Genomic DNA, 13284 nt, shown 5'->3' with positions numbered 1-13284 from the left:
AGGGAAACATTGTTTTGATGATTATCTTCATCCCGCAAGCTTTCGCAGTATCCGGAAGTCTGCGCTCAAGATATGCCTGCGGACACCGCTGCCCAAAAGCCACTCCCGCTTCTAATCTCCACGCTCAAGCCACCACAGCACGAGCACAGCTCTTAGCACAAAACAGAGAAAACTGTTGGCGCAGTAAATCCGCAAACCAAATGCACGCGCGCCGTAATCTACAACGCAGTATAATACACGCACAAGGGTAACTTCATCGTAGTTGTGGTTGTGGCTCTTCTATTCGACTACTTCAAACATGCGAATTGAGTTGCTCCGACACAGTCCCGTGCAATAACGTTGGCCGGCTAGGAAGGACCGTAAATGGGAAAACTTATTAGACTGTGACATACTTTCTCCTTACGATTAGGTGCCGGCTTCTTGAAGCTTTACGCACTGGAAAGAAAACGAACTCGTACGCGTACGCACACTCAACTCAAGCTTCAAGACGCAAACGAGTCGATTGTAGTCGTCCGACCTACCCCTTTGCCTACTCGTATCCTGCTGCCGGGAAGAGCAATTGCGTCAACGCCGGAAAGCCGCTGAGATGGCTCGGGACTTTGGGCTTATTTATTTTAGTGAGAAGGACTGCGAGTACACACACACACGGACGCGGAGGGTCGTAATAAATGATCTACCATTACAGCCCAACAACCACGGCAGTGCACTCCTCGCTTCTTTCCGCTTCCACGCTGGCCGTTAGAATGTGTAATAGAGAACGCAACCACTTTCACGCTGGGAGTGTGTTTTTTTTTTTTGCTTCTCCTCATTCTACACCGAACGACGCTATCACAAGCTCCAGATGTAAACTTACGCTAGAAATCATTTCATATCACAATACAAATTACATTCATTCTTTGCCACATTTTTCATCTTGCGCTGTGCCATTTTTACTTCTTTTCGCTCTCTCTCTCCCTGCTATTTACAACTCTTCCGTTTCGCAGCACAAGAAAAGAACGTTGCCCGCTTAACGACGTACGCCAAAGCGAAACGATGCGCCGCTTTGCGCTACGCAAACAAAATTTCATTACTTCATTATGGCGAAAATCGATGCTTAATGTGTGTGTCTGCCTGCTCACCGAAACGGAGGGGTTTGCTTGGGCAAACTTACTTTTATTGCTACACAGTGCTGTGCTGGGGCTTCCCAGTGGTGGAATGCACTAAGCGAATTTGGTTTGCTAATGGTCAGGACTCGCCACCGCTTGTGTGAGGAAGGAAAAAGGCAAACCTTACCTTACAAGCGGACCTGTGCCGTCCGCGTGGCGTGCTGGAAGGATTCGCTAGCATCTTCCCGTCCGATCACGTAAGTACGCTAAATATCACTTTGAGCGCTTACGTGACCGTAATGTCGATTTTCTGATCTTCTGAGCCAGTTGGTTCTTGCACACTTGTCGATAAGCAACACGCAACTTACGGTAAAGGTATTTGCCCCAGGCCCAGCTCGGGCACATTCTTTCACGTGTGGCAAGGCCACGTAATGCACCCGAAGACCCCACTCATCACCAGATTCGAAGGCATACCTTTTACCCGCCATAAGATAATATCGCAACCGCGCGAGTGTGTGTGTGTCGTGTTTCGATCGGAAATTGATTAACAACCGGGTGTGCCTACACGCATTTTGGTAACATATTTTACCCCAAAAGCTCACCCACTCACGTCCACCAAATGGCCATCTTTTTGTGTGGCTCTCTCTCTCCCTGTATGCATAAAATGTAATAAAATGTTGCTTTCTCTGTCGCGGTTCGTGGAAACATTCACACAGGCTTTCGAATTCAAATCGATTGGTTATCTCGCGAAAGCATCTATCGATACAATCGACCGTGACCAGCCTACCGAAAACAGCTTCGAGCTGTTCCTTCCCGTAATCCACACGGTAAGCCCACACACACACCCACACACATACACACACAGACACTCTCGTGCCTACTTATTAAATGCTAACAAATTGAGCCGTCACATCAACGGGCAAGGTGTGTGCTGATGGAATTCGCGACGAACGTTGTGCGCGTTCGTGTTTTGCAATACTCATCCTAGTAGACGGTAATTTCCCATCTCGAGCTGTCAAAATACGCGCCCTAAGAAAACAGCTAATTATTGTAGCAGACGATGACTTGCCACCAGGGGAACACCAGCGTGAACAAACATGGATCAAACTGGACTGACGTCTTCCGAGAAAATTACCCTGTTCAGTGCGTGGGGCTTAATTCGCAAGGATTTGGACGTACACGGGCGAAATGTGCTGTTGCTGTAAGTAAATACCGCTGTTTTTTTTTTTTTTTTTTATTGACAGTTTCCCATCGCGCTAATACGCCACTTGCTCCCTAAACCCCACAGGCTGTTCCACAAACATCCGCGCTACATTGCGTACTTCGATTTCACGGACGATCCCAACGCCCAATCGCTGGTGGACAACAAATCGCTCTACGATCAGGCGATACACGTGTTCAAAGCGGTCGGTGCGCTCATCGAGTACGGTTTCAAGGATCCGGTGCTGTTCGATGCGACGCTGCGAAAGATCACCCGCCGGCACAAGGATCGTCCCGTCTTTTCCGAGGACATTCTCACGATTGGTGAGGTATTCCTGAACTATCTGGGGCAGGCGCTGGGGCGCCAAATGTCCGACTCGCTGCCCGATGCGTTCTGGAAGCTTTTCCACACGATCGCCGGTAGGTTTCCGGCCACCCCTAAGACGCCCATTGCGGCCGAGGGCGGCGATGATGCAAACGATCCACTGCCAACAACGAGCCAACGGCAAGATAGGGCATCGGACGCACCTTCAAACTGACTGGTAAGTTGAATAATAAAGTCAACGTTCTTGGAAAAAGGTTTGGTTCCGCGGATTTGACGCCGACGCGCTTTCTCCCTTTCACTCCACGCGGGTTAGGCAAGTCAGGTATTCGAAGGTATTTTAGATTTTTTTTTCCCCCGTAAGTACTCAGACGCCCGCTGAGTGGAAGTTACTTTCGCGTGCCACAAGAAATGACGAGAATTCATTAAAAGCATCCTCAAGCATGGCAGGTGGAGAGCGAGATTCCAGGAAAGCCGATTTCGTCGAATCCGCTTCAATATGCTAACGAGCCAATTAGCAGGCCGGCGGGGGGCGGACGCTGGAATGGAGCTTGTGCTTCATGCAAATTAAAATATGTCCGGCCGTAGCCAAATCAATTGTTTGCTGGAAAATGAACTCGAATCTGACGCCCGTCGGACGGGCCAGTGAGAAAATACCTCCGAGGCTACTTCGATTGATTGTTTGCAAAGGTGTGAAAACAATGCGTTGTGGGCAGGGGCGTTTCAAATTCCAGTTTCGGTGAGATTGAACATGCTTTGCAACCCGGTTTGCATACTTTCGGGCGTTTTCTGTTGGACAGAAAAGCTTAAATTTCCCCTAGAGTTATGCAAACCGCGTAGCAAAAATAGCCTTACTGTCCATTTTCTGTTCCATTTCTGTTAAAACTGATATGAAATTCAAGCTCAAACGAAAAGCTATTAAAACTTCTGGCATCTTAAATTTCTTGCCTTCATTACTCAATCAACAGCACAGAATTGAATTACAATGTAGCTCCAACTCCAAGAGGGAGCGATGCAAAAAAAAAAGCTACCAACTAACAAACACACACCAACCAGGCTCCCGGTGGAGCATTAGCACAGAACGATGTGAAAGATTGCAGCGTCTCATAATTCCAAACCAAGCGCTGCAAAAAATGCAACGCATCCAGATGAACTACTTCACCGACCCAATTAAAGTTGGTAACAGGAGCTGCCTGCGCTTAAACTCTTCCCCACTGAGCTGACCACTGCACCAAGCAGCACATCGCCGGAAGGGACAAGGCAAAGAAACAAACTAATAATGAGAAGGAAAACAACTTGTCGTGCGAGAAGAAAGAGAAGCAAAAAAAAGACACAAAAACACACTCACAGAGGAAAACGGGAATTCCTGTTGGAAAAAGTTTCGTGTAAGAAAAATGCCTGACTTCGGCGGTTCACTCCCTGCTCGAGAAGGATTTACTGTTTTCTCTTTCAATGTTCTTGGGAGTTTGCCGTCCCTTTTTTTCTTTTCTTTTGCTGGTCGACCATTTCTCGATGATATTTGATGCGCTGAACGATGATTTATACCTTAATTGGGGTGCTTTGCGTGGTCGGAAAAGCAATTTATCAAAGCTTACTCCATCCTGCTTTCGCTCCCCCTCCTCCAGAGTAACTGAAACCATTTGCCCGTTGGGCTTTAGTCACTGGATGCTGGGTGGAACCTTTTTGCCCGTATGTGACTTGTGTCAGTGAACGAACTGTCTATTTGGGGTACGTTTTTCAACGCGTGTGTGTGTGTGCTATCGCAAAGACGACACGAAACGTGGGGTTAATGAACTTTACCCAACACCAGTTTTTCACGCTCGCACGATTCTGCGGTTCGCTCCACGTTGGCAGCAAATTCGGAAGTGATTGGAATTTCAATTAGAGTAACGTTTGTCGCGCTTGTAAATGGGACGGTAAGGGGTGATTTCCCCCCGCTCTTGGTGGTGAATTTCCATTTGCGGAATGAGATTGTGGCTTCGACATACTTAAGCGCTGTTGGGCAGGAGCAATCAAACGCGATCAATAAATTAATTGCGGTACGACAGTTAAGTGGTTGTAGCGTTCGTGTTCGTGAATAATTACAGTGCTGGGAAGAGGGTGGTAGCATTATTTTGTAATAATTTTATGATAGTTGTTCGATATTTTGATACCAGAATTGAGCAGATTCTTCAAAATTAATTTTGAAGTTAAATAATCTCGATCTTGTTAAAACATATCGTCAAATAAATCACCCATCATTTCCCGGACATCCTACAAACAAACAAACAAACAAAGATAAGATAAACACACAGGCAAAATTTAACCACAACCACCATCATCTCCCTTGTTGCAGCAAGGGACCTCATCAAACGCGAAATGGAAATTGTTCGTAGAATATTTGAATCTGTTACGTCAACAATTTTCACCACGCCCGAGCCCCGGCCGATAAAACTTCCTCAAACCACTTGTCACCGCCATTTGTCTTGGGCAGCGGCCATCTCACCACACTGTTAAACCACTCGTCGGCAACCATGCCAACCCTCCAGGGAGCGGGGGGTGAACGGAAGGGTTGTGTGAAAAGGACACCCGGGAGGCACATCAAAACTTCGCTTCCGAGTAAGGTGTGGAAAACTTCAACCAGGCAAGCCTTCCACACACACACACACACCCTTTTGCGCCCCCTTCAAGTGAGCTGAAATGGTGAGTTTCTTCCCGAAAGTTGTTTTTTCGGTTCCGTTTCCCGCTGAAACTAAACGTTCTTCACGACCACACTCATCAAGAGGATATGGTTGAATGGGTGACACACACACACGGGTTTGGTTAGCACTAGATGGTCACTTGCAAGCGACCGTCCTCTAGAAATGTTTGAAGCGCAAAAGTTTGTGTTTTTTTTTGCATTTATAACCAAAAAAAACATTACACCAACCATTGGCACCCATATTTTCCTCCCTTCTTTTTGGCCTCTCGTTTCGCACATTCTTTTGCCACGTCACAGACAAAAAAGGGAGATAAAATTTAACATAATTTTCAGCACGACACATCCGGCGTTCCTATGGCCCGGCCAGACATTCTGCAAACCAGCGCAAAAACGCATCGTTTTGGGGCGTTTTTTCTTTCTTGCATCCTGTTGGAAAGTGCTTTAGACACACTCGCACACACCTACCAAAAAAAAAGCAGACCGCTGAGCTCTCGGAGGAATCGGAAGGATTCTTTGAAGCTCTGCTTCCAGTGCCTTCATTTTCTGTCACTTTCAATGACGCTTAATTACTTATGCAAACAAAATCCTTCCCAGCCAGCCTCGGATCGCACGGAGCAGAAGATCGACCGACCGTTACCGTAAACTTTGCCAGTACGCGCGAAAAGGACACTGTCAGTCGGGCAGGCGAGTTCACGCGAGATGTCTTTACTCATCTGTATAGTTGGCCGAGGCCGGGGTACGGGGCGGAAGGAAAAGTTCGCTTACGCCCGAACGCGTTTGCCGAAAATGTGCTACCAAAGCTTTAAAATTCCTTCCTTTGTCTATCCCATTCGGTGTATGGTTTTGTACGTGTGTGTGTGTGCCCGGGAAGACACGCGAAGGGTGCTTGAATAATTTCCCCCTCCTCAAAATTACATCCTCTTCGGAAACGGCGAGCGGTAAGCTCTTGAACGTCGGTACCAAAAGCCCTCGGAATGGTTGTTATGGTTACGGCAGTGGCTTTGTGCTTCTGGCCCAAACTTCAGTGGGCTATAAATTTGTCTAGAGGCTTTGTGGAATGGTTTTTCCGGGTCTTGTTTGGGTGGTTATTCTTATTGGTAAGTTTGTCACGGAATGTATTCTCCTTAAATATACCTCAGCCAGTGAAAAGCTAATTGTATCGGAAAGGCTTAACGTCTCTAAAACAATCATTTAATTACAACTGTGTTTTGTGTTTGATCTTCATTATTTTTAACAGTCCTCATCACAGTGATTTCGTTGTTACTTAGAATGTGAAATAACTTACAACTATATTAAAACCGTTTGTAGGACAAAAAACACATTTCTCCAGTGAATCTCTCTTCTGATTGAAAATGTCCTAAATGTATGCAATCCACCCATCAAAGCACCTTAATTCATACAATCTCATCACACTCCTCGTCAATCCAATTACTCTAAACATCAATTACTTTCCCAGTAGCTTCTTTCGCATCAACACTGAAGTGTTTACCCTTCAGATTCTTGTATCTTAAAACAATTCAATTTAAGCAATTCCAATTAAATTGCTTTTCCGAACGCAATTTTCGAAATTACTTAGAAAAACCAAAATCCAAAAAATTTTCCTGTTCGATCTCACACATCAATCAGCCGTCCGAAAGTAAGCCTTGCCTAAGGGTCGCCTTAATTTATTACCTTACTTCCATCGCTTCCAGAAAAAAGAGCAAAAAAGGCCCATCGCCCCTTCCAACCATACCCTCGAGACATCGTACGCAGCACCGTTGGCGTGTAATCAGGCCCGGAATTGATAATCAACCTCGCTGTACGCTGTAACGCAATGCTTACACGTGACGATCATTTTCCATCGCCCAAACACACACACGCGCATATCGACTCAAAGTGCAACAACACCCTCGCAACGACCTGACGCTTCCGTTAGGCTAAAACAAAAGGGCAAAAAATAAGCAGTCAGTCCCAACGCGTAAATCCAGAAAAGTGCGCAAACAAGATAATTAATCTTATTTCCAATTTTCATGCCCGCGCGTCCCATCATGGCCCTGGGATTGCATGCGTGGGGAGAGGGATTTGGGAGGACCGAACACAAAAGCCTGAAAATGTAGAATAATTTCGACGGAGATGTTAAAAATAGCGCTCGCACACACAAGCACAAACAAGTCCCATGTTTGCACCCGAGCATTAGGCTTTGCCAATGTGGTTGTTAGCATTTGCATGGGGAAAGGAATGTGTCCGAAGCATGTGCGTGTATTTAACGTCGTAAATCTTAATTGTCGTAATGACAGCGGCACGAAAGGGAAGCATTGGTATGGTAATTGTGCTCTACTTCTGCGCTGGATTTAATTCATCCCCGTTTGCAGTCCATTCATTGCCACATAATGAGAGTCATTCATGTGAAGCGTTCTTGCCAAATCGGAACAGAAGATGACTTTGCTGGCGCCTGCACCTTAAGCTGCTGGTCTTTCCCTGGTCTTTCCACATCTCGATAAGCGGACGATGAGCCAGCAGCTTTCGGACTTTCGGAGTTCTACGCTAGTTTGGCTAGTTAATTCTTGTTCACCAAATCATTACTGCTTCTTGCACCATTCACACAGTAACAAACCACACAGTGTACGTGGCACCCAAAATCAAATCTCATTCCCGTGCCCAATCTTCCTACTCCGCAGTGGAGGAGGAAAAATCTAATTCCATTCTCATAATGTTTTATCGCTTCATTTTCTTGCCGAATCTCGACTCAATCCGCAGCACACGATTTAGCATGAGAAGGCGAAAGTTCCTGTTCGACTGCCAGCCATCCAACCGTACACGATAAGCTCTCTCTGTCTCTCTATTTCTGTCTCTCTCTCTCTCTCTCTCTCTCTCTCACTCTTTCTCTCTCTCTTTCGCCTTCTCGGTAGTCATCTTCATTGCACACGAATGGATTTGAAGGTGCCAAAACTGGTGGGATAATCCTCGAAGCCAGACGCTAATATTAATTGAATTTTGCCGCCTTTCCTCCATTCACGGACTTTTACTTTTTTCCTTCTATAACAAACGATAATGTGTGTGAATCGAGTAAAAAAAGGCCACGATTACACGAGACAATGATAACTCGCTCTAGATCGTTCACTTCTTGGAGTGAGACTGACAGTACACCCCTTGAGCGAGATATATTACACAGCCATCGAATGGAAATGCAACGGTTCTTTGTTGTCTCAAACTGTGCAGCTGTCACTCGACCGCTTCGATGACTGCCTTCCACCGACACCGAGATAGGTCAGGTCCGACCAGTCGATCACAGCCGTCGGCATGAACCTGCGCGCTATGTTTTATGCGTCTCGTCTACACACGTCTTCGATTTTGTGCCATTTGCCCCCAGCGAGATGAAAAACGTGAATGAAATTGTTCCACGCGGCGACGCGAAAAGGAACTGAATCGTCTGCACGATGTGCCACTTGCTAACTTGCATTGTTTTTTTTTTTTTTTTTTCGGTAGGATGAAACTGCATCCAGCATACTCGCGTGACACCGGGCGGACAATTGTGGGCATGCACTTCATCAAACGAATGTACGAATAAACGGAGAGAGAAAGAGAAACAAGAAACGTTCTACCAGCATTCCTGACAAGTTTGGCGATGCGCTGCCCGGAATGTGAAATAGAGCCGTCACAGACTGTCGCAAACGTAGACCTTCCCTCCCCTCGGCGGAATGCTGTTTATGAGGTTTTGCCTTGTTTTTCTCTTTCGCCCAAATCGTATCAAAATCGCAAGCTGTGTTCCACAACACACAAGATGACTTCATTCGGGCGCGACTTTTTGTTTGTCATTGCAGCGCAAATCACGTTTCAATCCATTGTGTTTTGGGTCGCGTACAGAGACGGTTGGCGCGAGCAAAGCACACGCGAGTAATGCGCATAAAAGCTACGGCGATTTTGTTTCCTCTCTTCTTTTTTTTTGCTTTGCCCTTTCCAACGTTTCATCTTGCTAATGGGTGCTGCCAGCTGGAGGGATCATTTCGTTGTGCTCGTTTACATCGCACTTTTTTTGTTGGTTCATTGGTAATGATTTATGTTTATGATGGGAAAATTATGAAACTCAATTCACGGGGAAATTGGAATGATTTATATCAGTTTAAATAAGAGCAAATTGTGTAGCTATTTTTCCTTGTCGGTTTTTTAATGTTTACGCCTAAATTTATGCAACATTAAAGTTGTAAAATCAAAGCTAATTGTGTCTTTAGGTCGTTAACCCCTTTAATAATTTTGTTCAATACGAAAGCGTTTTGATGAGAAAGATTCGATGAAATTACTCATAAGACTGCCACATTTAGTACTTAAGCAGCATTTGTTTAATTCATTGCATAACTTTAGGCGCAAACTTTCACTTGTAGCTATAGATATAGTAATAGGAGAATCGTTTCTAAGCATGCCAAATCACGACAAAGCAGTTCTAGTCTTGTTTTCAATTAATTAACGATTAAGTGATTTTCTCTGAGACACCTGATCGATTTATACAGAACTGAACAATTAAATGTTAATGCTTAGCAAACACCCGAAAGCTTAACTTCTTCCCCCGAATGCTAGCCATGCTAGCCTTTTCGCAAAATCACACACACACGCAAAATTAACCCGCTCAAACCCCAAACACTAATTACACATTCACTTGCCATTCCAAAATGGCATTCGGGTCTGGTGCCTTCACTGCCAAACAGTAAGCCACGTACAAGCTGTTTCCTGTTCGTACTACACGAGCGCAAATTTTCAATTATAATCCATCTCATCCATCATGATCAAGAGCACCCGAGACAGTGCCGCCTGTATGTGTGTTCGTGTGTGTGTGTGAGTATGTATGTCTCTCTGCTGTAAACGCACCAGCCACTTGAGCCCCTTTTTGACTCGTTCTAATACTCATCACATTGTGCTCACATCACCGCACATCGTAACCTGCAGCAGCGACCACAGCGAAGAAGTTGGTCGAGCATAAAGCTTCCCCCAAAAACCATCTCCTACAAAAACACACACACCCACACACAGACCTCTTTCTAAACGAACTTCGTAACTCGAGCACACTTCACTGAAAGCGAGCGAAAAAGCTCCAAAAGCGCTACCACCAAAAGGATACGCTGCTGCTTCATATTATCAAACCCATCAGCAGCATCTTTTCGAGAGACTGTGCACTCTCCCCCTCCATTGCAAGTGGTACTACGCTGCTCGAAATGCAATTCATTACGCAAACTCTCATCCGTCTCAAGCCGGGCACCGTATTCGCAAGGTTCAAGTTCCCCAGTATGTTGCAACGCAATGCTGCTCCCAGCTCCACCATACGGGCTGTGCTTCAGGCTGTTTAGTACGTGTTGTTACCGAATATATTGCACGGTGTGTGCGTCCCCAGATGTGAGTGTGTGCGGACACTGCCCAAAGCTGGCAGGTATTATTCGAGTTTAAACACTTAAACATTGCCACAGGGCTCACACTGCGAAGGTGCGAATATGGCAGGGCTACACAGTAGCACATAAAGACACTGCCCGGAGGCGAGAGAAAGAAGAAACATTGCAGGTGTGAACGAGTGTACCGCTAGCTTATTCTTCGCATGGAAGTGGATTGACATTTCCCTTGGAGCGTTCTCAACCTGTCACAATTGATCTCTTCCTGTGTGTTCCGATGCAGCTTGTGTGTGTGCTTACCCATGTACCCAACACAGCTCGCAGTACAATTTCAATCACTAGGAAAGGAAGCAGCCTCTGTAGTGGTCCCTGTGCCCTTCCTGGAGAGGGACTGTCTCTGTATCGTCCATTTGTGCAGAACGGTGTGGCCCATTATTCGACTACAAACAGTGCTGCTACAACCCGGCAAGCTGTGAAATGCCCCACCGGGCAACAACGAGTCCTGCGGGACAAAACACCACATCCATGGGCTCCTGTATAGGAGTGTGCACCGCCTGCTTAGCTGCAATAATGTGTTCAGTTCATTCAGTGTGTTCCTGTGCACCGTGTGTTGTGTGGGTACTCCGACAGGTGCTCCGACAAGCACGATGGACATCCCTCGAGCGTCTGTTAACAATTGAATTACTGCTGGAAATCCACCCACTCGGTGTCGGTTGGTGGTTTCGCTTCTGCTCGGCAGCTCAACAGCACTCATATCGCACTCCCCGCTTCCCCGGCAAAGGTGTCAAACGGGAGCTTTGCGCCCGTAGTATCGTCGCCACTTACCTTAACCTTACGTCCACGGCGTGCCGCTATGGACCGTGACTGGCGCCGTATCGCCTCCAGTAGTGCCGCCTGCTGTGGAACGCTTTCAGCACACGAAAAACAGCATCCACTCGTCCAGTGGCTGACAGCGCACCGTTATTCGCCCTTCTTTTCCTTTCTCGCACGGTTCGGATTTATCCAGCAACCCTCACGTACTTACACACACACACAAAGACATGTACAACACACTTCACAAACACACATACACTACACACTTTTTGGTACGTGTCCAAACGGATCTCACTTTCAGCGAGTGCGGCCGGTGTCTGTCTACCTGTAACGATATGCGAGCGACGGCGTGACGACTTTTGCGCTTCACCCGACGACGTTCTTTGCGTAACCTTCTGTCACCGGGACGTGCAACGCACGTGTGGATTAGAAAGGTAGACCCAAACCAAATATGCTTTCATTTGCTTCTTACAAGACACAGGACACGATTTGAACAAGGGATAGTATGCATATTCGCGGGAAAGCAGTATCAGCAACCCAAGTCAGCTCAACATCAGCGAAGCCCAATGTGAAATTTATTTCACCAACACGAACCTTAACCTTGAGCAACGGCTTACTGACTGCTGGGCACAAACCGCGGCAAGTGATCGTAAGCTGATTGGGGTAATCTTCTTACCCCCACGGGAGATGAAAAAAAACGGATTTTAAGGGCTACATGTCTGTGGCTGAATTTCGAAGCTTTTTTATTCTCTGAGACCGTGATTTTTAGGCTTTTTCATTTTTTCTAACGATTTTCGAAGAGTCGTAAGGCAACTGTTATCAGTGACAAAAAAGAATACAAATATTGGTATGACAGCTTGCAATCTAAAGGCGTTATTGAAATAACAGGCTTCAAAGGAAATATTGGGCTTGTCACAAAATGTTGCAAATTAAGAAGCTTTATCGCAGCCAATTATTTAAAGTTTTTTTTTTCTTATTTGTTTACCATCTCTAATGTTATTCCAAGTAGAACGCTTTAGAGCACAGAATAGTAATTCTTCAATGTTTCATATCAATTGATTAGAAAGGTGAAAGGAAACAGCTACAAAACGTCAACTGTTCGTTGATGCCTTTAAGATTTCCGTAACGATGTTGATAAACCTTATTATGGCGAGCTTTTTCCTTCCTTCCCACCTCACCCAATTCTTAGATTCACAAAAGCGCTTGCTTAAATTAATCAACGCAAGCAATGAAATTGCCCAAAGCTCTCTTAAATTCGTTACTTCTTCTTTGATGTAGACGACGCTCAAAGGTCAGTTGCAGGTTTCGGAGTCGGGTTTGTATTTGTGCTTCCATTCCTTACACCCAAACAAAAAGATCATCCTGTTTTCTCTCTCTCTCTCTGTCTCTCTCTCTCTCTCTCTCTCTCTCTCTCTCTCTCTCTCTCTCTCTCTCTCTCTCTCTCTCGTCCCATTTACCCATTGGTTGCTTTAAAAAAAACCCTCAAAAATGTTTCTTTGCCGCCTGGTTTGCTACTCGGGGAAATCCAATTTGGTCAAAAATTTAGAAACATTCCTTTCAACTTTCAACAGCCCGCACACACTGTCCGAGACGCTGGCCCCGGCCCCGGTTGGTTGGCCCATTATTCAATCATAAACTCATTTTCAACGTTGCCTTCTCTTTATGCTGCTTTTTCTGTGGAATACTTTCTTGTGTCCCTTTCTTTGCTACACCTTTCCGTTGTCGCCTTGTAGAAGATAAGGATGGACACACGCACACACTCGTTCGTTGGATATTCATTTTTCATCACCGTGATAATGAATTTCTCGTCACAGCGATAAGAGCAGCGTAGAC

The 13284-nt window shown here is 45.8% G+C and overlaps 2 protein-coding genes across 13 annotated transcripts in view; one reads left to right on the top strand and one right to left on the bottom strand.

Moving 5' to 3' along the window:
- Nucleotides 1-13284, bottom strand: part of LOC121596046 (transient receptor potential-gamma protein) — a 73842-nt gene that overhangs the window by 29188 nt on the left and 31370 nt on the right. For 8 of the 9 annotated variants that reach the window (XM_041920626.1, XM_041920631.1, XM_041920632.1 and 5 more), the window contains exon 2: nucleotides 11464-11776. The gene's annotated coding sequence lies outside the window, so the exon portion shown is untranslated. The remainder of the gene's footprint in view (nucleotides 1-11463; nucleotides 11777-13284) is intronic. The other variant, XM_041920635.1, reaches the window with a different exon arrangement.
- On the top strand, nucleotides 2090-9412 carry LOC121596047 (myoglobin-like). 4 transcript variants are annotated; one of them, XR_006005237.1, is made up of 4 exons: nucleotides 2090-2286; nucleotides 2374-2827; nucleotides 4943-5289; nucleotides 8753-9412. XR_006005237.1 is itself a non-coding variant. In XM_041920638.1 (3 exons), exons 1-2 carry the CDS (start codon nucleotides 2183-2185, stop codon nucleotides 2822-2824), a joined length of 555 nt encoding a protein of 184 aa, XP_041776572.1. In that variant the 5' UTR covers nucleotides 2090-2182; the 3' UTR covers nucleotides 2825-2827; nucleotides 3576-4628. The 4 variants fall into 4 exon arrangements, 3 of the variants coding, with proteins under 3 accessions (XP_041776572.1, XP_041776571.1, XP_041776570.1); XM_041920638.1 differs by lacking the exons at nucleotides 4943-5289; nucleotides 8753-9412 and adding an exon at nucleotides 3576-4628; XM_041920637.1 differs by lacking the exons at nucleotides 4943-5289; nucleotides 8753-9412 and adding an exon at nucleotides 2924-3539.

Source organism: Anopheles merus, chromosome 3R, assembly GCF_017562075.2.
Source record: "Anopheles merus strain MAF chromosome 3R, AmerM5.1, whole genome shotgun sequence".
Lineage (NCBI taxonomy): Eukaryota > Metazoa > Arthropoda > Insecta > Diptera > Culicidae > Anopheles > Anopheles merus.
The sequence above is the reverse complement of the archived record's forward strand: the minus strand, read 5'-3'. Positions and strand labels throughout refer to the sequence as shown.